The 23,967-nt window shown below is 42.7% G+C and overlaps 1 protein-coding gene across 2 annotated transcripts in view; it reads right to left on the bottom strand.

Annotated features, from left to right (window-relative positions):
• Positions 1-23,967, bottom strand: part of LOC147018303 (prolyl 3-hydroxylase 1-like) — a 144,876-nt gene that overhangs the window by 18,081 nt on the left and 102,828 nt on the right. For both annotated transcript variants that reach the window (XM_085897840.1, XM_085897842.1), the window contains exons 7-11: positions 22,455-22,544; positions 22,121-22,173; positions 18,625-18,746; positions 11,350-11,477; positions 971-1,066 (exon numbers count right to left, since the gene is read on the bottom strand). In XM_085897840.1, the coding sequence (XP_085753966.1) occupies positions 971-1,066; positions 11,350-11,477; positions 18,625-18,746; positions 22,121-22,173; positions 22,455-22,544 (489 nt within the window). The remainder of the gene's footprint in view (positions 1-970; positions 1,067-11,349; positions 11,478-18,624; positions 18,747-22,120; positions 22,174-22,454; positions 22,545-23,967) is intronic.

Raw genomic sequence — 23,967 nt, 5'->3', positions numbered from 1 at the left:
GGAGTTAAGATTTGAATTTTTTTTTTAAACCCTACAGGAGAAAGAGTTCGGAGTATTCTGATTCTGATGTACCATGTTCAGTTACAGTGCTGCCAAAGCAGTTTATTGGCAGGGGCCGTACTGGGTGATTTGCCATTTCCTTCCCAGCAATCGTAAAAGCAGGAATTTATAACTTGGCCAGAGAGCCGGCGATAGCTCGTCGACTCTTCGCAAACGACACCGTGGGATCTTTAACCTCCACCAACTAATGCAGTCTGACAGGACACCAGTTTAACGTCCTTCCGTGGGACGACACAAACACTTATGAATCGCTCTGCTCATGAAACACCAGGATGACAGCTTATAGCTGGGTCAGGATTCAAACCCAGGCTGGACAGCTCAGAGGAGAGGGTGCGTACCTCTTGCCTATCCTTCCAGCCCAGTTAGGAACATGGAATAAAATAATTTAGAAATAAATATAGGCTGAACTTACTTGGCCAAGAAGAATGTTTTTTTGAAGGATTATTGGATGAAGCCAAATGGATCCGCAGATCACTGCTCATTGTGAAGGGAAGAATCACTGCTCAGCTTGTTTTGCTCTCTCATTTGCCTTAATTTAGTCGATTAGCTTGTTTGCAGATTAGGGAACTCCATTTGATAATAATAACTGCAGAATGTTGAATCTTAATTGCTCCCCATAATAACTGGCTTTTATCGTTAATTAAACTCTTATCATCAGTTAGGTTATTTGACTTATATAATGTGTTCATGTTCCAGTGTAATCAATATATATATATATATATATATATATATATATATATATATATATATATATATATATATATATATATATATATCTTTTGATGAGCAATTTATTTTGCTGGGAAACGGAGGATGAGTTTCATTGCTGGATTTCGGAACATAAACTCAGGTAACAGGAAATGAAACAAGGCTGTAACAAGAGGGAAAAATGTTTGTGTGATGGCTTTACCCGGAGTGCTCTGTACACAGTGATTCCATCAAACCTCTCGCTGGGGCTGTGCGGAGATGGTTTCCCTCCATAACCGTCCCCTGCTATTCCAGCAATCTAACACCAACACCATGGAAGAATTCGTATTAATGGGGTAAAGCATGTCAGTTAGTCACTATTGTGACAGAGCTCAACCATAGTCATTACTAATTATTATTATTATTATTATTATTATTACATCTTCCATCCTAGGGGATGTCAAGGCAGTTGTTTCATCTATAGTTGCATTCACATGTAGTTTTTAATGATACTATGATTTGTTTTTTGGACAGTTGATATGGACAAAAGTCCAGATTTGAACTTCATTTCACTTATCCTGAACAAAACGGTGAGAAAGTGCAACACGTAATACAAGTAAAAGTTATGAACAATCTATTGCTCTTGAAAGTCTGAGCATTCTCCACTCTCACCCTGCAGTTTTTCAATTAAAATGTGTTAAGATTTAAAGGAAAAACTTTCTAACTGACTGACATTAAATATTTTTGCAAAGTTGGGGCAACCAACGTTTTTTTTTTGCTCCGAGAGCAAAACGACTGAAACATAAATCTTGGAACACTCATGAGTATTTCACTGAAGATGTTCCAATAGTACATAGACCGCATATTTCAGAACACATGTTTTATTAAATCAGTGATAGAATGCAGTCCCCTCCATCAAATTGTGTTTGTTGTGCTTTCTCGATGGTAAGAAATACTGCCAACAAATGGAAACGAAAACAGAAAAATCAATCCAAGAAATCAGAGCAATGTTGTCACAAATTCATGTACGTAATCTACAAAATTTTCAAGTCTGCCTGTCTATGTACATACAAATACCATCTCAAAACTGAACCAATTCAAATACCATTTGATGCTACAAATAAAAAGCTCATTCATTGCTACAGTGTTATATGTTTACCTGAATATGTGGGGTTGTTTTGGCCAATGATGAATACCTAAATATAACAGGTTCTGCAAATTGTCTCGACCTTCATTTCCTTTGATGTGATACACCATTACCACCCAACCTGCTCCCCCCTCCCCCCTACCTCTCACATTCCACAACTTAAATAAAACCCCCAATATACAGTAGTAGAAAAGTATTACAAGAAATGACAAAAAAATCTCCTTCCTTAAAAGAAGGCTAAAAAGGAAGGATATAAAAAGAAGGACCAGACTCGGTGGTGTCATGGTTTAACCGTCCATTCTGAGTCTGGGAAGTCGACAGTTTGAACCCGTCAAATGAAAGACTTTTAAAATGGTACGTGCTACTTACTTGCTTGATTTTCAGTATTTTTTTTTTTAAAAAGATATAGCTTTGGAAATATATAATAAATATTATAAGAGATAATTATAGCATGGGTGGTGAAAGGAACATATAGATGGAGAGAAGCTGACATGTACAGGATTTAATGTGGTGGAATTCATTTTATAACCAGTTCAACCAGTAAAGGTGGATTCAGGAGTCTACTCTCTGCGAACCTGGAATAGTTCAGTGACTGTTTCCTGATTAAAGAACCAGCTTCAACCTGCTATACAATGGTAACTATAATCTAATGGTTGGTCTACTCATTGAATCTGCCACCCTGCTGTTGTCGAGGAGATGACTTCAAAACAGGCATCTCCTTGCTGGCTGCATCGAGATGGCAGCCTGCCTGTTCCTTCACCCCTTCCTCACCTGCTGCCAGTATGCATTTTCCTAAACAGAGTGCAGTCCCGAATTCAGCATCTCATACAGTTTGATCTGTGGATTAGGGTTCATCTGCATACTTCAGTCACACAATGATTCGCCCTCTGAGGACCTTTGCAATGTGATTGGCCTATCTGAGTCATCCTGTGCACAATCACTGGACAAGATACTTTCAAACATGTTCACTGTCAAGCCATCACTCATTTATAACCTGCTGGGATTTATATTAAGTTACAAACTGGATACCTGAGATAAGTTGCAAACTCAAAAGTTGTGAGTTAATTCATAGATGCAGTAATATCTGTGACATTTGTATGTACTAAATTTGGGGATTTTTTTTAGGAAAGTCATTAAGGGTTTCTTTTAATTAGTGTTATTGTTTTTTTTGTTTTTTTTTTAAAGGAAGTCAGTAGGGATTAATAATTATTACTTATAAAAGATCCTTCTGTCTCTTGTCATATTCTGGTTTCAGCGTAAAGCAACAAACAGGGCATATTATTGTCCTTAAATATTTTTGACTGTAACTGGTGCACTCGCTCTAGTGCCTCGAGGTAGACACATAATAATTGCCGAAAGACTATAGATGTTTGTATGGTGTTCGTCTTGGCATCAATTTGCCAAAGAGTGGAAGCTCATTGGTGAACGTAGCTGGTGGTGAGAGTGGGCACAGTGTCAATGAAGGGGTCCAAGAGAGATGTGTACGATAGCACGGACACGCAGGCATCGCAAGGCTGAAGCAAATTGGATATCCCTGTGAAGAGCATGGTCACTGAGGGGGATCATAACAGTCAAGGCCCTGTCACACCTTGACGTTTTAGCCAGCGTATGCCGACGTATGAAAAATTTGGCGAATACGCTGGCACATGTCGAATACGTTATGGGTAAGTTTTGTATACGTAAAGAGCACGCTGAAGCACGCTGGCATACATCGTAGTACACCGAGCTCGTCGACAAATTTTGAGCATGTTCAAAATTTTTTGACGTATGCCAGCGTATGACTCACACGTTCTGCATACGCTGGCCATAAGTTGTAGGCACGTTATGCGATCGTTGACACATGTTGACACACATTACTTGTAAGTTACTCATCAGTCGAAATACTTCGAGGTAATGTTTAGCGTACCCGAAACTTATTTCTAACCTATGAGTAACGTGCTTTGAACCTATGTGTAACGCATCTCCAACGCATATTGACGTATGTCGACGTATTTGACGTCTTCCGGATGACCACAGAACTTACTGAACATATTTCTAACTTACAGCTACCGTATAATGGCGTATTGGCAGCGTTTAGGGGATTTGTTATATAAAAATGGGGTTCACAGGAGGAACTCGTCAGTGTTTCAGACTCCATGGTGAGTAGACACTTGGATGTCAAGTGCGGTTATGATTTGAATCGTCGAGCGGCAGCCTTTTAATAGGCTACGCCACGTGATCGTCGGCAATACGCTGCCGCACGCTATGCATAAGTTAGACTATCATTGGGCATAAGTTGTGAACGCCGACAACACACTAAGCATTCGTTGGTATAAGTTATCTATACATTATCGAAACGTTGTGTGTATGTTACTAATACGTTATGCATACGTCCAACTCGTTATTATACGCCCAAAACTGAAAAACATCAATAGTTCAGCGTACGCCAGCGTTTTAGGTAAATTTTGATACGTTGCCATACACTGGCTAGATCGTCAAGGTGTGACAGGGCCTTCAGACTTGTCTGAAACTGATGTCTCTGTCCCTGTTCCAATGTTCTCCTTACTGCACCTTCCCAGTAACATTAAACTGAGAAACTGATTGATTGAATTCATGTGGTGTTGATATATCGCAGGCAAGGTGGGTCAAATGTCCTGCTGAATCAAAGATCCTCTTTATATCATGGGACCATTACACCACACCCACCATTTTATTTTCACCTATTCTCTTCCCTCCCTTTTCCATTTTCCTCCTCGAGTCCTCGGTACACCCTTGTTTCTGTCTCTTGAGAGTTTAGACCATTTCCCATTCATGTGGTGTTTAAATCGTAAGTGAGTCGACACGCGGACCCATGTTCAGTATTTAGCACTCGGTTTGTCTTGTTTGTTCATTTATTCTTGCATTGGAAGATGAAGCCTGATCTGGACTGTGTCACTTGTCACATCTTAATCTGATGTGTGAATCTTGGGATATAACCATTGAGAGAACAGTCTGTCCATTCACACTCATACACTCCTGAGTGGTCAAGACCCTCAATAAAATGGATGCATTTCCTTTAGAGTCAAATTTCGAATGAACTTCCCTCGCTCATGTACCACATTATCAATGACATCATTTCTATAATCTGTGATCACGTTTGTATCGTTCATAAGCATTTGCAGAGATGCCAACTTTTGGAAATCAGAATTAGGGAGGATTTGCAACCGACACCAAATAATGTGCGTGAAGCGCACATCTCGAGCGCGGAGCGCTCGACCCTTGCGGCGGGGTCCAGGGCCCGCCTTAGGGCCCTGGAAGCTCTGGGGTTCTAGACGCTCTCTAGTGCCCTCTGAGCCCTATTTTGGAGCATTTAACATGTTAAGAATTCCCACTTTTTGAACAAAAAAAAGGGGAAAATTGTGCACTTTTTAATGTTACATGTATGTTAATATTAGTAAGTTAGGGGACAATCAAAGATTAACAAAAAGCACAAAAGAAGCAATATTTTTCTTACCTTACTGGCTGGTACTACTGCTGCTTGCTTTTTCCATGGCAGCTTTGCTGAGTGACAGCTGTGTGGCTCTTTTAGCCCTTCTGATTATGTCTTTGCTGTATTCTCTCTGGTAGCAAGGGGTGCTATGAGCTAGTTTTTCAATTAAGAGAGCTTCCAGGGTTTTGACACTCAAATTGGGACGAAATTCAGTATGATTCTTCCGTACAAGACTGAGTGCCCGCTCACATGATGCGTTCGAATGAGGAATGACCAAGATTCCCTTCATCACTTTGCTCAAATTAGGATACTTCTTGGCACCAGTGCAGGGATCTGTGAGCTGTGAAATCCGATGCCACTGCTCATCCACTCTCACTGTCTCAGTAGCAATTGTAGCTATGGAGGCGTCTGCCTGGTAGTGAGCGAATTCACTCTCAAGACTGTCTATGTCACTATCACCGCCACTGAACAGACAGGGGAATTTCTTGATGAAAAACTCCACACAGTCAAACCCCACTTCTTGGTGTAGCTTAACATCCAGCACCTGAGCATGCTTGGCTAATTCATCATCTAGCGGCCAGGTTTTGAAGATGTAATTGCAGGCTTTCACATAATATGAGCGAACTGCACTGAAGAAACCTTGGATGTCTGACTCACTCAGAGTGAAGGTGGATTTCTTGAGACTCCTTTGTTCCCTTATATACAGTTTGGCATCGTTCCCAATCATGAGGTCCTCATCATTCTTCTGATGATTTCTGTCAGAGAAGGGTACATTTACCAGAGCAACCGATGACACCGATGGTTTGAAAAACCGTACGAAGATATCTTTCAGAAGACCATTCAATTCTCCGTGCAGGAGATGAATACAGGGTTCGTCTCTTTGGAGCAGAAGATTCCCCTTCTCAAAAAGCTTGTTCGCATATCGAAGGAAGAAACAATAGAGTTTTGTTTGTGGAGACAAGAACATCCTGTTGACACGTTTTTCTCTAGATTCCTGCACAGTGTTTGAGGAAGATGCGCTTTTAGTTGTAGAACTCGTAGTACACTTAGCCGCAGGGCGATCACACTTGCGTTTACTGCCAGCAGAAGAGGTCAGACTCGTAGTACCAGATCCAATTTTACGTTTGAGGAGAGAGCTTGAGGTAGGTGCAGCCAAGGAAGAAGACCTCTGATTCGAAGGTTTTGCTGAGCTTCTATCAAGTGATTTGGCAAAAGCAGAACTTAACTTGGGTCCTTCTTTGCCTGTAGATGGGACTATCACAGTCTTTCTCGATCTGCTTGCAAAACTTGAAGGGATCTGCTTTGTAGATGAACGTGATGAAGGGCCGGTGATGCTACCTGCTCTCAGCATTGGTTTTGGTGCTGTCCCTGCTGTCTTCTTCGCAGCAGATACTGCAGTGGTAGTGGTGAATGCTGCTCCACTAGTGCTTGATCCTGCAGTGCCAGTACTGGCAGTAGATACAGTGCCGTCCTTCTTGCTCGTTGTTAGAGTCTTGGCTACAGTTGGTTGCATTTTTCTTCGTACTTCTTCTTTGAAGAAGAGGCGAAGTGGCTCCCACTGTTCAATCAGCCTGTCTAGGCACTGACCAAGGGACAGCCACCTTGTTGCGACATGCTTCAGAATCTTGTGTGTCGGGGCATCACAGAGTTCTTGCAGTGCTTTCACTCCTTTGACACGTTTACTACTTTTGTCCAAGTAGTAGTAAATATCGATGAGAAAGTCATCTAATTCAATGGGTAAGGCCTGAGCCGCCTTCTTGGCCGTATTGTGCATCATATGGCAAGGGCATCCCGTGATGTAGCACTCTGGATTTTGTTTGTGGATATAAGCAGCGACTCCTTTGTGCTTGCCCACCATGACAGAGGCATTATCAGCACAAAAGGAAACACAATTTCCCCACGGAATTTTCCTGTCACTGAACTCATGATCAAGCAGTTTGAAAATGTTTTCTCCAGTGGAATCTTGTTTGCACGCAGGCAAACTTAGCAAACCTTGCTTCACAATCCCAGCACTGTTGTCATAGTACGAAATCAGGACAGGATATAGCTGGGCCTCACCACTGTCATTGCTACCGTCTGTAGCTAGGCTAAATGGAGCTAGTCTAGCAATATCGGCAATAGATGAAGCAGTAACATTTGACAACTCACCAATTACACTGGTCAACAACAAATTTGTTGTCTGCATTTTTTAAGCTGATTTAGGACGAATCTGATGCGCTGAATCCAAAACTCACATTAGTTTTGTTCAATCAGGTCAAGTTTTTGAGATATGGCCACATGTCGTTTTTTACATTTTTGTTCACATGTACGCATGTGTGGAGCATTTTAGAAGAAGTTGGTGAGGGTAAAATGTCATGTCAAATAATTGTTTTAATTGGAAATAATTATTTTAATGACAAGAAGTATTCAGGTACGATAGTTCTGGGTGATTATGTCGAAAAGGGATCAGTTTGAAGTCATAAAACCTCAAAATCTTCCAAAAATTGGTGAGGCAAAGCATAAAGTTCGTGGATCAAAACTAAAGTTAATGGGGAAGATTTTGTAATAATGTGATACAAAAAAGTTGTATTTCTTGAAATAACGAACTCTGAAGAATGTACAATACCTACATGCGCCAATTTATGACATGCGCTTCTGCTCAAGCTTGGAGTGCCACAGTACGAACCCAAAGATTGGAGACTGTTCATTGACAGCAGCAAGCGATCACTGAAATGTGTTCTGCTACACAACGGCAACCAGTTTCCCTCTGTACCCATCGCTCACTCGACTACACTGAAGGAGAAGTATGAAGCGGTGAAGTACGTGCTGGAGAAAATTGGTTATGATCAGCATAAGTGGTTTATTTGTGTTGACCTGAAGATGGTGAACTTTTGTTGGGACAACAGTCTGGCTTCACCAAGTACCCATGTTTTCTGTGCATGTGGGATAGTAGGGACCGTGCTCAGCATTACACGAAGAAGGACTGGCCTGTGCGGGAGGAATTGGTGCCATGCAAAGAAAGGAACGTCATCAACGACCCTCTGGTGGACAGAGACAGAATACTCTTCCCACCGCTGCACATCAAGCTCGGCTTAATCAAGCAGTTCACCAAGGCTCTGGACAAAGATGGTGACTGCTTCACTTACTTGTGCCAGGCTTTTCCAGGATTGACCATGGAGAAGTTGAAAGCTGGCATCTTTGATGGTTCTCAGATCCGTCAGCTCATCAGAGATCCAGAGTTCAAAAACTCAATGAACGAAGTGGAACTGGAAGCGTGGAAGACATTTGTTTTGGTAGTGAAGAACTTTCTTGGCAACAATAAGGCCAGAAACTACGCAGAACTTGTCAACAACATGCTGACTGCTTTCAGAAACCTGGGCTGCAACATGAGCATCAAGATGCACTACCTATTTTCACATATGAACCGGTTTCCTGAGAACCTGGGTTCAATGAGTGACGAGCAGGGGGAGAGATTCCATCAGGACATGAAGGAGATGGAGACCAGGTATCAGGGTCGCTGGGACGCAGTCATGATGGCTGACTACTGTTGGAATCTGAAGAGAGACCTCCCTGCCGCTGAACATTCCAGGAGTTCGAAGAAACGGAAGTTCAAGCCCTGAAGTTTGAACAGTGGTGACGCAACATGCAATTTACTTGTACTTACCTTTATCAATGCCCACCATTCAGATGACAGTAATCGATGTTTCTATCATGTAATCAATAAATGTTGTTGGCAAAACATTTTTTTTCTTAAAAACATGTTTAGGATGATATGTGTTGACAAAAATCAGCTGATAATGCCACAAAAATGTAATTGATTTTGTCACAAGATCTGATTTTTTCAAATCAACTTAGCACAAAAACCTGACCTGATGGAGAGAAACGGATGCCATTTCCTGATTCAGCAGTGCCAGAATACCCTAATTCACTTGTAGAAATCTAGACAACATTCAGAAAGTAAAAAATTGTTGACCAGTGTTCTTTTTTTCTTCTTTGTTCTTGTTCTTTTTTTTTTTGTTCTTTTTTTTTTCTTTTTTTTTTCTTGCTTTTTGTTCTTGTTTTTTATTTTTTATTTTTTGTTCTTGCACATCTTGCACATCTTGCAAGTTTTTGTTCTTGCACATCCATACTTTGAAGCAACTTTTGAATCTGGAAACATCTTTTGAAATAGAGGTCCAGCATGATCTGAGACTGATATGGGCAAGTTATGTTCCATAATAAATCCACTAAAGAGAAGTTCCGCTCGGGTAACATCCTCTTCCTCGCTTGTCCCTTGTTTGGTGAAATAATTCAGAAGTGTACCGGTACTCGTGCTCGAAGATCTCTCCTTTGCAATGTCTGTGTGCCGTTTGCTTCCAACGTGCTTCCGAATATCATCGCGACCTCCGTGCTCAACTGAAATATCAACGCTGCATACTGTACAATACGCATGATGAATTCCTCTTTCAGACTTTCGAATACACGGGTATTGGAGACTGTATTCGGTCTTGTACTTCTGAGACCATTTATTGGTCTTCGTAAGCTTCTTTTCTGCCATTTCGTAATCAACATCGAGGGCTTGAAGCATCGGTAACTTCGAAGTCGATGTTCCACAGCTGCAGCGCGACTCGTAGAACTCTAGCGGCTGTTAAACACCGCACGGTGGTCGCGACCGCCGGGCTGGTACGGGGCCCAGCTGCATGCAGTGAGCGTATCGCATGCATATACACTGTGCATACATACCGCATGCACTGTATTGCACACATACCGCATGCACTAAATCTCAGTGCATGATCGCATAAGCGAGATCCAGACCCAATGTTTCGCTGCTCCTCATTTGAATTTGCAATTTTTTACGTACAATTTGGTAGCAGCGAACGTTATGGAGTTACCACATGCTATACGTAGCAGACGATGCTTTTCATTCAATTCTCATACTAGTACATTCTGATTAGTGAACAGTGCAAAAATATCAAAATTTCGGGAGGATAAGGATAGTGATCGTAAGGGCGGGAGTTTGGGTGAATTTTCGGAAGCCTCCCGATGAAATCGGGAGGGTTGGCATTGCTGCATTTGTGATTCATTCGTTGAACTTTTGTGCTAAAAAGGGCATAACTGTGAAAAATTGACGAAACGCACTAAAACTCGAACTTGCTCTGTAACTTATCGTAATAAAGTCATGCACCAAGTTTCAATTGAAGATGTAAAAGGGTATGGGAAAAAGTCTGGAAAACCACAGGTGCGACAGACAGATAGATGGTCAGACAGATGGAGAGCAAACCTATAGTCCCCTCAGATGAAACTAGCAGGGGACTAATCAGACAATCCTCTGTATGTCTGTGTGTACATTTGAAAAGTCAGAGAAAAAAACAGGTCTGGGCCGATCAAATTTTGCATACGTGTTGGTGGTACCCAGGGTTAGATCGTGGGCACGTACCACCTCCCGCCTCTCCCTCCACGAGGTGAGGGGGGGGGGGAGATGACTTACGATCATCATCTGCACAATGCCACAGTACAAGTGGTTAACTGACCCCTGCTGCAGACAGGAAGGATTATTAGCCACAAGCCAAAATATATTTTCCTCACCTCCCCCACGATACCCCACACCCTCCCTCCCACACACAAGGGTGCTCCTGAAGGGAGCGGTTGTTTCTAATGTAATAAGTACACTTTTTAAAGTAATATTAATTATTGAATCGGTAAGGTTCAGTATGGAAAAGCAAAGCCAATGAAACGAATATCTGTGCATTATAACAGCTTATAAAGGTTACTTCTACGTACAAATCTATACTTGACACAGGTAAGGAGGATAAGGTTTAAAAAGTGTACGGGGAATGATGGAAGAGTTAAATAATATCCAGTTCAATGTTATTATTTATTTATTTTTGTTACTGAATTAGTTTAAACACATACAGTACATGTATGTGTAAATGTATATATAAATCAAAAAAACACACTGACCAATTTATAAAAAAAACAATTACATTTTTTAAAATGAGCAAACATTTGTTTTTCTTCAAAGTCAGAAACACATGTATGTTTAAAGTACCTTCACAAGATCGAATAATCGGGTGCACTCTTCATTGGAGATAACGTCATCCAGCAGGACCCTGCCAGAGCCATTTAGCTGTTCAGCTTCTTGAGTCAGAGTCACACCATCCATGAGCAAGGGACCACCTAGGAAATGATAGTGGAAAGCAAATTGTCAAACAGCAATGGGGAGCACCTCAGAACATACAGTTATGCAGAAAGATTATCAGAATCAATGTCACACAGTTCGCCTTGATCGACACGAACATTCAAAATATTGAGTACAGTATATGATAAATAACTGCGTACAAGGTTTATCCTGAATCATAGATTTAAGAATAAACTTGACACAGGAAGATACCATTTAATCCACAAAAATAAGGTAACATAAACTGCAGCTTTCATTTATTTCTTTATTATACATTGTCTGAAGATGAAGTATGATGATGTACATAAACAAGGACAATGGTGGACAACTGACAAATGAACATAGCATAAGGGATTTGACTGAAATCCCAGTATCACCCGATAATAAGTGCACAGATGGAAATGCCAATTACATGAAATTGTAAATAAAATACAAGGCTTGAGCACAGCATACTGACTGTCCCAGTCGAGGAAAGTCTATTCAATCAATAACATTGACATTGTGATTCGAAAACCTAAGTTCAAATGATGACCAACATTATTGGTTGTGATGTCATACTGCTAAAAAGTCATCGGAATGAGATCCTCACAAATTGAGTCCAAGAGACACCATTATATATATATATATATATATATATATATATATATATATATATATATATATATATATTAACTGCATACCTCCGAGACAATGGAACACAATGTACAGCGATCCCCAGAGGCAGTTCTTTCAATTGTATATGTCTTAATTAGTCCCTTCCATATGTCTAGTGGATAATAAGGAAAACATGTATTGCATGGGACTCATGTAGTGAGGTCTTTTATATCTCATATATCCTCACTTTAACCTTTGACCTTTTCCCTTCCGTTACATGAACCATGCAAATAAGAATGCTTAACACTCTACAGGTGTCTCCAGCATGCTCGCGCTGGGAGCGCTTCGTGCCGACAATGTACACACAGTTGTACATCGTTCCTTTGGAGTTTGCACGCCCATTCTCCTTTCAAATGTGCATGCCAATTCCCAACCACCACCTCACCTCAGACTTCATCCCGCTCACAAAACCTCACCACATTCACCACAACCAATTTCTTACAACTGGGAAAAATATCCCTTCCACAACCCACGCCAACTCGCGACTTTTATTCACCCATTTCACGACGAGTGCCATATGGCACTCAGCCTTCACCATGGACGCCACGTGGCGATCATCATTAGTACGAATGCCACATCTTCACCATCTTTCACTACAAATGCTAAGGCAAGAGCACCCTGCTCCATGATCATCAAATCTGCACCGAAGCGTCAGGGGACATGGAGGGGACATGGGTCGAGTTGCTTGAAGGCATAACGTGAGGTGCAAACGTTCATTGCGGCTAATGAAGGGACCATCAGGAAGCATGAGGATTTCACAACAATTCCATGATAGAATGAAGAGCAGCGCAAGTTCGGGGCCAAAACATGTGTCCGAGGACCGTGGCCCCATATAAAGCTCAAAGCTCTGAACCATGTCTAGTTTAGCGAGTAACTGCCCCCTTTCCAGTTCCGAGACAAAGCGAGGCATGGTTACGGCCACTGTGGCCCAATAGAGGAGCGGGATTTTTCCTGTAGCTCGTCATGATCCGGTTCTCGGCCCCTCCCTTTGTCCAGGCCCATAAAAAGGACAGAGCGGATTCAGTTTACTCTCTTTTGAGTCAGTCGCAGTCGGTCTTTCAGTCAGCCTGCTTGTGTGTCAGTTTGTTGGCTGCTCGAATTAACCGGGTTCGCCCTGTACAGTGTGTGTGTGTGTGTGTGTGTGTGTGTGTGTGTGTGTGTGTGTGTGTGTGTGTGTGTGTGTGTGTGTGTGTGTATAGATGTAGATATATAGATATAGACATAGATGTGCCTGGTGTTGGCTTAATGGTTAGGGTGGTGGGTTAGGATCCTGGGGTCCTGAGTTCAAATCCCGCTCAGCTGTTGAATTAATACCAGGTGGGGTTAACTCGACCTGTCATCCTTCCGGGATCAGCAAAATGAGTGCCAGCATGCTGGCAGACTGTGGCGGAGTGGCGACAATCCAGGATTGTGCCCAATAGCCAAGGAGACTGCTTCGGCAGCAGCAATGCTCTGCACAAAGTATGGTCCCAATGTGTGTATGTATGTATGTATGTATGTATGTATGTATGTATGTACGTATATATGTATCTATAGAAAGACCAACCCACATCTCTCACTTGTAAATGGAGGGAGCCTCATTGGTATGTATTGCTGTCTATGCCATTACTGATGATTCGCCAATAAGTGATGAAACCGGTCCGGTGTCTGAGGGGGTGCATAGCATTGGGATTACTCATGTGTGTACAATGTCTGAACGTCTTTGTAGTTGTTGAGGGACTCTGAAGGGGTTTGAAACAGCATCAGCACTCACCTTGTGAAAGTCTTCTTTGGTTGCTTTATGCAGCAAATTGGGCTCAAGGAGTGTGGAAGGGGTCATACATATATATATATATATATATATATATATATATATATATATATATATATATATATATATATATATATATATATATATATATATATTGTTGGGGATTCGCGCCCGCCGGCGTGCTGACGGCCACGTAACTCGAATCGCGGCACGTCGCCCACCGGACGGACAATCCAGTCGTGACACTCTCGGACTAACGCCGGGAACCAGTCACGGGTGGACCTTTCGGTCTCACCGCGATCGAGCCAATCAGCCCCCGCGTGGGATAGGGTTGCTCGCCAAATTCGACCTACCTAAGTACCCACGCGGAGGGTAGACCGGGCGATCGCACCTCGCCGCAGGTCGACTTCGGACACGGGCCACTTAAGCGACCCGTTCCGTACTATCGGGATAACCGAGCGGTGTTATCGTCGACCTCGACGGTTCGATTAATTATCGGGCGTATTCAGCCCACTACCAACCCTTTACGTGAAGCAAGATGAGGATTCAATGAAAGAAATGACGAAGCGAAGCGGGAAACAGTTCAACACAAAGCACATTTATTCGCGATGAACGGAAAGCACACATATTCAATTCCACCAAAAGCACACAGAAAAGAAGAAAAACACAATGCAATTTTACACAAAAAGCAAATGCGACAATGCAGATCTAATACCGATTACGCGAGCACACGGCAACACTTATGCAATTCTACTTCACAGACGGCGCCGACAACACATACCCAAAACCAAGGAAAAGAAATACCCTCAAGGATGAGGCGGGCCTGAGGCCGAGACCGGGTCGCGCCTACCCGTCTGGTGATGAGACGCGGAGCGGCGATGGCGCCTCAACTCCGCGGGCCTCGCGGACGGTGTCTGGTAGGGGGTGGGAAAGGGGCCCCCTTGGTCGCACTATCTCAGCGCGGGGGGAAACAGGAGGGGGTTGCTGATGCTCGGGGTATAGAGGATCTTTATTATCCCGCGACGAGCGTCTCCACCTCGGCCAGGTCGCGCTGTCGGCCTCCCTCGGGTGCAGCTCCCTGCACGACGCGAGCACCCCCTCGTCTGGTGTCGCCGCCTTTCCACAGCTCCGTCCCCTCCGTTCCGACTCCAACGCACACGACGAGCAGCTCCACCGCCCGTGAAGTCTTGACTCTCTGTTTCCGACTCTCCTACTCTCCGCCTCTGGACTCTCCGACCCTCTTCTGACTGACGAACACGGTCCTTTTATCCCCCCGTAGCTTCGCCTTTGACCCCCTCCCTTTGACCTTTCACCTCGCTCCCCATTGGCCCGAGAAAAAGTGGGCGTGAAGGCTTTTTGATCCATAAATTTGCATATATCGATCGTCCTGGAGGCGGGGCCAAATCGCCCCTCGCTCACCGATTGGACGGCAAAAAGTGGGCGTGTGTCGTTTTTGATCCGTTTTTGAAGCACAAAATCCGTGATTTTGTACACGCTGTTCGACGCGCGCCCTGCACGAGTCCAACACCGGTACCCACAGCGGGGCAAGAACGGTGGCGATGCTACGGTTGCGAGGTGTGACGGGAAGGTCGTGGCGGTTGTGGTGAAGCGGCGTTGTGGTTGGTGGTTGATGTTGTGATTGTGGTGGTAATCATGGCGGTTGGTCCAAATTAAAGATAGTAAAAGAAAAACGGCTATCCTGAAGAGTCGCAGCACGCATAAATGACATGTATTCCCACTAGACAACGGGTTTGGGCCTAACTACACATATACTTGCCGAGATACCTCACCTAAGGGACCTGAATGGTGGTTTGCGAATTTGGTAACCACAACAATATATATATATATATATATATATATATATATATATATATATATATATATATATATATATATATATATATATATGTGAGCAACAATGAGCAACACATCTCGTGGTATGGTGAGGATCAAATCATACTCTTAGCTCTTGATTACAAGTTAAACAAAAAAAATTCAAAAGAAAAGAAAAAAATATGTCAGTATGCCTCACGTGGGGTTGAATATTGTTTTGATGCAAGAATCCCAACCTTGTTGCATTAGATTTTGGTGCTGTGAGCCATCCCTACATCTTCAGAAAAACTTTTTTTTTTCTTAATTCTTTACGTTCTTCTTCTTTGTGTGAATCAATTATTAATTTCTTGAAATAACTGGCTTCGGTGAAACATAACGCACATTTTCATTTTAACACTTGACATTCAATAGATGACATTAAATAACTGTTAGGAACTGAATCACGACATATAGGATAAAGTTTCTTACATTAGCATTTCAAAAATATGTGACGTGAGAGTTCCCTCCCCTGACTGACGTATGAACAAGGTTGCATTCACAACACACAGCAATGTTTCCAAAGCTTCTGCCCATTTGATGAACTCTTCCCTCGAGGACTTCAAGTAGACAGTGACCATCAAGTCGTGTCCTTCTCCATCCTAAGCCCTGATCTTTATTACCTCCATTAACCTTTCCTAACCAAATCCTCTTACTTGCTGGTTTCAGTGTGTTTTCTCTGTCTCTGTCTCTGTCTGTCTCTGTCTCTGTCTCTGTCTCTGTGTCTGTCTGTCTGTCTGTCTGTCTGTCTGTCTGTCTGTCTGTCTGTCTCTCTCTCTCTCTCTCTCTCTCTCTCACTCCTAAACTTTCTCACTCTCTCTTGTTCATTCATTCCCTTGCTGGTTATGCCCAATTGTTGCCCCACTACCCAACTGTCAATTTCACTTTGCTCTTTCATGAGCACGCTCTCATAGAAAAAAAACAGCAATTTCTTTCACCACTTGCCACTTTGCTATGATCTAGTGATACTTTATTAACATATGAGGAGTCTTGCTTATTCTGAAAACACTTGCTAATGGAAGAGATCCTTGTAAAAGTTCATGCCTCTGTCTTCGCAGAGTTTTTAAGATATCATGTTTGTATTATGTGATTGGGGAATCCATTTATTTTTCCAGATGATCCCTAGGTTCAGAATGCTACTGTACTTTCTGATTAGAAAGAAAATAGTTTTCTTACGAACTAATGACACAACATTCAGGTAGTGGAAAAAAAAATGGAAACACCAATGTAAAGTCACTTAATTGGGCATTGGAACTCTCTCTGTCTCTCTCTGTCTCTCTGTCTCTCTGTCTCTCTGTCTCTCTGTCTCTCTGTCTCTCTGTCTCTGTCTCTGTCTCTGTCTCTGTCTCTGTCTCTGTCTCTCTCTCTGTCTCTGTCTCTCTGTCTCTGTCTCTCTGTCTCTGTCTCTCTGTCTCTGTCTCTCTGTCTCTGTCTCTGTGTGTCTGTCTGTCTGTCTGTCTGTCTGTCTGTCTGTCTGTCTGTCTGTCTGTCTCTCTCACTCCTAAACTTTGGCAGCCTGTATGCACCGTGGCATCGAGTCCACCAGCATCTAGAATTCTGTGGGAGGGATACGGTACCATTCTTCCACGAGAAAGTCAATCAACTCACATCTGTTTGATGGAATTGGAAAACGCCGTCTCAGGCATCATTCCAGAATATCCCAAAAATGCTCGATTGGGTTCAGATCTGGTGACTGAGAAGGCCAAGACATATGGATAACATCAGTGCCATTCATGCTCATCAAACCATTGGGTGACCACACATGCTGTGTAGTTAGGGTATTGTCATCCTGAAAGACACCCCCCCCCATTCCCTTCCCACCCTCCACCCCCTCAAAAAGGAAAGAAAAGCTGCAACATAGGGTCAAGATAATCACTCAACACCATTAATTTGTGATTGGAATTGACCTTGCCTTCTAAGGGAATGACTGCACCCAAACCATGCCAGAAAAATGCACTCCACAACATTACAGAACCACCAGAACCCTTCACTGTTGGAACCAAGCACTCAGGGTTGTAGAGTTATTTAGGTTGGTGCCATACGTGCACTCATCCGTTTATCGAGAACTTGGTGAAGGATGATTCATCTGACCATATCACATTTCTCCACTGCTCAGTTGTCCATTGCCTGTAATCTTTGCACCACTGAACTCGCAAACCTGCATTGTCAGGAACGATGGGCGGTTTAAGCACTGCAGCCTGACTATGATTTCCCACTCTGTGGAGTTCCCAGTGGACTGTTTTTGATGAAACTGGCTGCTCACACCCAAGTTGAAATTTGCAGTCAATTGATCTGCAGTTGCTCCCCTGTTTTGCCTTGCACTTTGAATTAATGCACGGATATCACGATTCTGGAGTTTGCACTTCCAACGATTGTTGCCCCTGTCTGATGATGTCTTTCCCTCAGAGTTCCATGCTGGCATCACCTTAGACACCGTTGCTCATGAAACAACAGCAAATTGAGCTGTCTTTGTCACTGAAGCTCCTGCCAAATGCACCTCAAGAATAACCCCTCTTTCAGTGTCACTGAGGTCTCCTTTTGCAACCAGGCCTGTGCAGCATTTTTACATATGACCCTAAGTATGCTGGGATGTCATTTTCTTGATTAAAACAAGGGCCACACCTGTGTGGAAGCTTTCGATGTACTTGGTGTTCCTCATTTATCCAGGTGTTTCCATTATTTTGTTCACAACTTGGAAATACTATGTTGAAGAATTAAAAAAATACATTTTTATTTTATGGACTATTGTGAGCATCTCATTCCGAGAATGTTTTAATCCCCATTTGTAGCTGCACCATCAAGGTCCATCAGCATTGCGATACCCAGAGCCACTCTTCCATGAGCCTGGACTTTGTAAACAAAAATAATCTCACCTTCCGTTACTTGTGTGGCAAAGTTGTCCGACTCACGGTTCTTAGCCTCAACCATATCTTCTATCTCCTTCATGAGGTTCCCAATTTCCTCAGAGATGCGTGATGTGGTGCTACGCTGTTCTCTGAAACAGATATACAGTGGACAGATATTTCAGGAGTTGGCACCTGACCATGACATGAAAGAGGGACATGATAGATCAGAGAAGCACACCTTTGAATTGTCCACTCGGGATTGAATTACTGACAAAATCGGATCCGAATACAAACTCATACCCATGTGCTTTGCAGGTAGGGCTATGCACTGTAGAATATGGCAATCCTCGAAGGAAGCATTCAGGGGAATTCTCTGTGTACTCGAACATATTGCAAGGATACACTTGCTATATTTCCTTTTAAACCAAGCCATAGCATGATGCTTAAGCAAGGCATAAGCATGGCATAACTACGACATTCATAGCATTATTGCTCTGAGGAAAACTAAAAAAAGTTAATGAAATTATGACACAGCATGACAACAGCATAAATTTTGGATGATGTTCAAAACAAGGGTGTGTAAGCTGGTTCAGAAGACCCTGCTGAGGCCCCGTTTGGCAGAATGGGTCAAAATCATGGCCCTAACCCGAACCTAACCCTAACCCTGGAAGGGACACCACATGCTTTCTGTTCGCTGCTTCACCTTGTAACCTGTCCTGAGGGACTGCTTATTCGTAGCGTCTGTGAGATTAATGTTTATATTTTAGATGGTTTGGGGATGTGCTCGACAAGTATCTGAAAGAATTCCGGTGAAAAACGGAAGTTTTAACATTTTGTTAGGGCATTTCATCCGACGGCAAGCTGGCTGGTCACGTGACGCCGCGCGCAGACGTGCAGGCAGCGAGTGATTGAGCTTCTCGGTGGCCCGAGGGTCCTTTTTAGTTGGGGTCCAGCTCTGTCCTGGACCTGGACACAGCCATTAAATACACACACTTGGAGTATTTATTTCACGGCGATAAACGTGGGTTTGAAAATTGCATAATGATGTTGGGAATGATTCCTAGAATATGGAGATTTTTGCTTCGAGCAGCCTCAAGCATTTATTTTAAATTCAATTTGAATTCTGTTTTCACTTTCCGTAGTCGCTAAGGTTGGTTAACACTCGGTTGCATAAAGTTTTGTATCCGAGCTGAGCGTCAAACCCGCTCGGGTGTATTATTATTATTATTGTTCTTTGTTTCCATAAGACCTGTGTCACCAAATTATTAATACTGTGTTTGATATAAGCATGGATATTCCATTCTTTCCTCACCAAAAATGACAGATTTCTCAGGGGATTTGATAAGAATGTCAACAGATCTCATGAGTACCTTTTTATACATGATCTAAGGCTCATAGTGGAGCTTTTGTAAATGTTTGAAGTTTGTTTTTTTAACTTGGCCACTAAACTGACAACAGCTGCTAACACCAAGGATTTTAACCTATGACCTCTGAGATTCCAGACCTAGGCCCAAGCTCTGAGACCCAACTTCACCCTCATCAGCCTGTTTGGCATGTACAGCAACTAAGGTTACGTTTGCCAAGTTTTGTATGTACGTACATAACAATGTCTTAGGAATCCCGCATGCTTCATATATTCATATATTATATTGAGTGAGCCAAAAATTTAGGAACGTGCCAAAATTAACCAGCTTCATTAAGCTATACGATATAATGCATTCACTGCTAGACTTCACGCCCTGTCTCCCGGAGTGACTGCTTATCCATAGCGTCAGTCACATCTGAGTCTATATTTTCGGACATTTTGTGAGGTGCTCCAGGGGAATCAAAGCAAATCTGGTGAAAAACTGACGTTTAAAAAAAAGTTATAATGTTTGCGTAGACCGCGAATGATGTACCACGTCACGCGTGCACAGACAAGCAGGCAACATGGCGGATTATCTGCAATGTTTATTTCATGGGCGATTAAACTTTGTGATGTCTCCAGGGTTGCTCCACATTAAGCAGCAACTCTTTTGTGGATAAAGTCATTATTTAAACGATTTCATTTTATTTAATCAACTGTTGCATGTGCGGTGAAGTGTGCTTTAAAGTTAAAGGGATCCTGTATGAGTATATGGTATGCAGCCACAGCCTGACCAGCCATTCCCCATCAACCTTTTAATTGGAGTGCTTGTTTGAGTGTTTAAGCCACTTGCCGAGTACCCTATAGTTGATAGTGGAACCGTGCTCCGTCATTCTGAGAGAATTGTTCACTCAATGCAGATGCTTTTGCCACGCAACGTCATTCAGAGTGGTTTGTGCTCTGTCATCCTGAGCGAGTGGTATGTGCTCCATCATATTGAGCGAATGATTCTTCTCCATAATCCTGAGTGAGTGGTTCCTGCTCCGTCGTCCTGAGCGAGTGTTTCGTGCTCCGTCATCCTGAGCGAATGGTTCCTGGTATTTATCATGATTGTATTTATCAGATGGTATTTGGATGGTATTTATCGTGCTCAGAGATAAACACCGGATGGTATTTATCTCTGAACATGTGCAGGTCATATTTATCTCTGGCCATGTCCGAATAGACAGCTTGTTTGTCTCTGGACCGCTTGGCTCCAGATGCGTCTAGGTAGTGTTTGGCTCTGGACATGTCCAGGCGGTGTTCATGTCCGGACGGGAGTATGTTTTCAGACATGTCCAGGTGGGAGTTTGTCTTTCGACAGCTTGGCTCCAGATGCGTCCGGGTGGCATTTATCGCCGAACGTATCTGGGCAGTATTTATGTCCGGATGGGAGTTTATCTCCAGACGGGAGTTTATCTGCAGACGTGTCCAGGCGGTGTTTGTCTCTGAATAGGAGTTTGTCTCTGGACGAATCCAGATGGGAGTTTGTCTTCAGATGTGTCCGAGTAGTGTTTGTGTCCGGACGGCTTGGCTCCGGATGCCTCCGTTGGGTTTTGTTTCCGGACGTGTCCAGGCAGTGTTTGTCTCAAGGCCAGGCCGTGTTTATCGTATGACTGGTAGAAAGTGGATGTCAGACATTATTTTGCATCCACCTTCACTGCTATTCAATACAGAATCATTTTGATGAGACAGCATGAATCATAATTAACACTCCACCACACATCTGCCTTCCCTTCCTCTCAACTCACAATGTCTTCCCTTCCCCCACCTCTCCTTGCTCCCCCTCTTCACTCTCCCACCCCTCTCTCTCTTCCCCCTTCTTCCCCCCCCCCCCATTTAGTACTCCCGTAAGTGCGAAGCGACGGGAGGTATTTGCTCGTAAAAAGTAATGATAATGAAAATAATATTTTTTAATTCAATTTTTTGGGGGGATATTCTGTATGTGTGTAAAACACCCTGGTGATGTCTGTGCTTGCCCCACTCTTCTCATTGACATTTCTCCACCCCTTCACTGGTGAATTTAACTTGATAGGCTTAAGCTGTTCCATTGAATTAATGTTAAATCTGCAAGTGGCTAATTAGCATTAGATACTAAAAGATAAGAGGTGGAAGTAAAAGATAAAGAAAGATACTCACTGTTGCCTTTGCCGAAGGCTCTCTGGCTTGATCCAGTCGGGAGTCCAAGAATCCTTTTCTCAGGCAAAGCACAAGCAAGCAAGAGAAAGGAGTTAATAATTGGCTTTCAGACAAATGGGCACAGCATTGTATTTATGTATTGCCTTCCCAACAGGGAGTCAAATATCAGCTCACAGTGTAAAATTGTTACCACGTGTGGGTACACACCACTTACATTCCTTTATGATTTATCTTCACCGTGATATCATTTTTTAAGTCATCCCCATCCCTCTTATCGGTAATAAAATATCTCAAACCCCCAACAAATCATAAAAGAGTCCATATTTTGACTCACAGGATCAACAAATTCAGTTCCAAAGCTTTCGCTGGCGAAGAACAGCAACTCCTTTTCGAGCAAAGAGCGCTCAATATATCTCTTTGCCTCCTATCATCAGGGCAAAGTGAAAGAAAACAATCAGACGAGGAAAATACACTGATTCAACATCATCAAGAACATGTAGAAACTTGAAGGGCAATCGGTAGAGCGCATACCTCCGCCACATAATACCTGATCCACGAGAACATATCAGGCCCAATACATTTTTGAAATATCATGCTACACAGTATTATGTTGTTTTTGGCCCTATTTCTCAATGGTGAAGAATCACATTAAAGATTAAATAATTGTCATATCCAGATCCGGATTCGGATCTTCACCAAAATCAAATCAATTAGTCCTTGCCACACACCGAATCTGTCCACAAATTTCATCCGAATCTGTCCACAACTTTTTGAGATATCCTGCACACAGACAGATAGACAAACAGGCAAACAAATAGACAGAAAGGGGTGAAAACTTAACTTCCTTCACCTTCGGTGGTGGAAGTAAATATACACATGGAGAAAAATTAAGTTTGCCGACAAAATTGTGCTGTTTGTTGAATTTTTTTTTTCTTTAATCAATTTCAAATTTTCTTTCAAACATAAATGAAAAAACTCTGCATGTGCAAGCTGCATTTTCATGATCACTCGACCAAGGCTATTTTGCACACCCGCACATACAGCATGGTAGGGGTAGCACCTTGAAAAAACACTTTCACCTGGTTGAGGTTTAGAGAAAGTAACAGTATTGTTGCATACTTCTATTGGCAGACTGCACAACACTTGGTGAAAGCCAAAGATGGTAAAAAAAATATTGGGATGAATGATGCTGGGATTCCTACAGAGAAATTGGATGTCAAATTGGCTTCCATCAGATTGTTTTCAGCAGATTGGTTCACAAACATCAACAAACAATGATGTTAAACACAGGCCACAGAAAGCAAGTGTCACACCAGCAATTGCTGCATGCATCCTGACTTGGGGGTGGTAAACATCTCCATTCAAACATCATTCTGTTTTTGGTGTAAAACAGTGCAATAAAACAGACATCTTCAATGTGTAATTCAGAGATCAACAAAACCTCTGAATTTGTCTCAAGTGATTTGTCAAACATGCATACTTTACCAATATATGGGGGTTTTTTGATAAACGTTCTGGATTCTGAATAATTTTGTCAGTTAAATTGCGATGATCCTTACAATAATTCATGGAGCAGTGTTTGTGTGGTTGTCTGGGCAGTTCTGGGCTGATTACATCCAGACTTGCTATATAGGATTAGCAGGACCCCAATTAGTGTATCGGGGTGTTTTTATCTTTGCCAATGGATTTGGGGGAGGGGAGTAAGGGGGAGGGACACAAATTATTTACGTAAATGTGTATTGTATAGCGCCGCCTCTAGGTGGGAGAGGGTATTACGAGTCTCCACCATTTACATTGCACTATTCCTGTCCCCACATTTTCCAGTTGGGTGAGGTGTTTTGAATTAT

The sequence above is a fragment of the Eptatretus burgeri genome, chromosome 10 (assembly GCF_056783735.1).
Source record: "Eptatretus burgeri isolate ZD-2024b chromosome 10, Ebu_testis_v1, whole genome shotgun sequence".
NCBI classification, from domain to species: domain Eukaryota; kingdom Metazoa; phylum Chordata; class Myxini; order Myxiniformes; family Myxinidae; genus Eptatretus; species Eptatretus burgeri.
The sequence above is the reverse complement of the archived record's forward strand: the minus strand, read 5'-3'. Positions and strand labels throughout refer to the sequence as shown.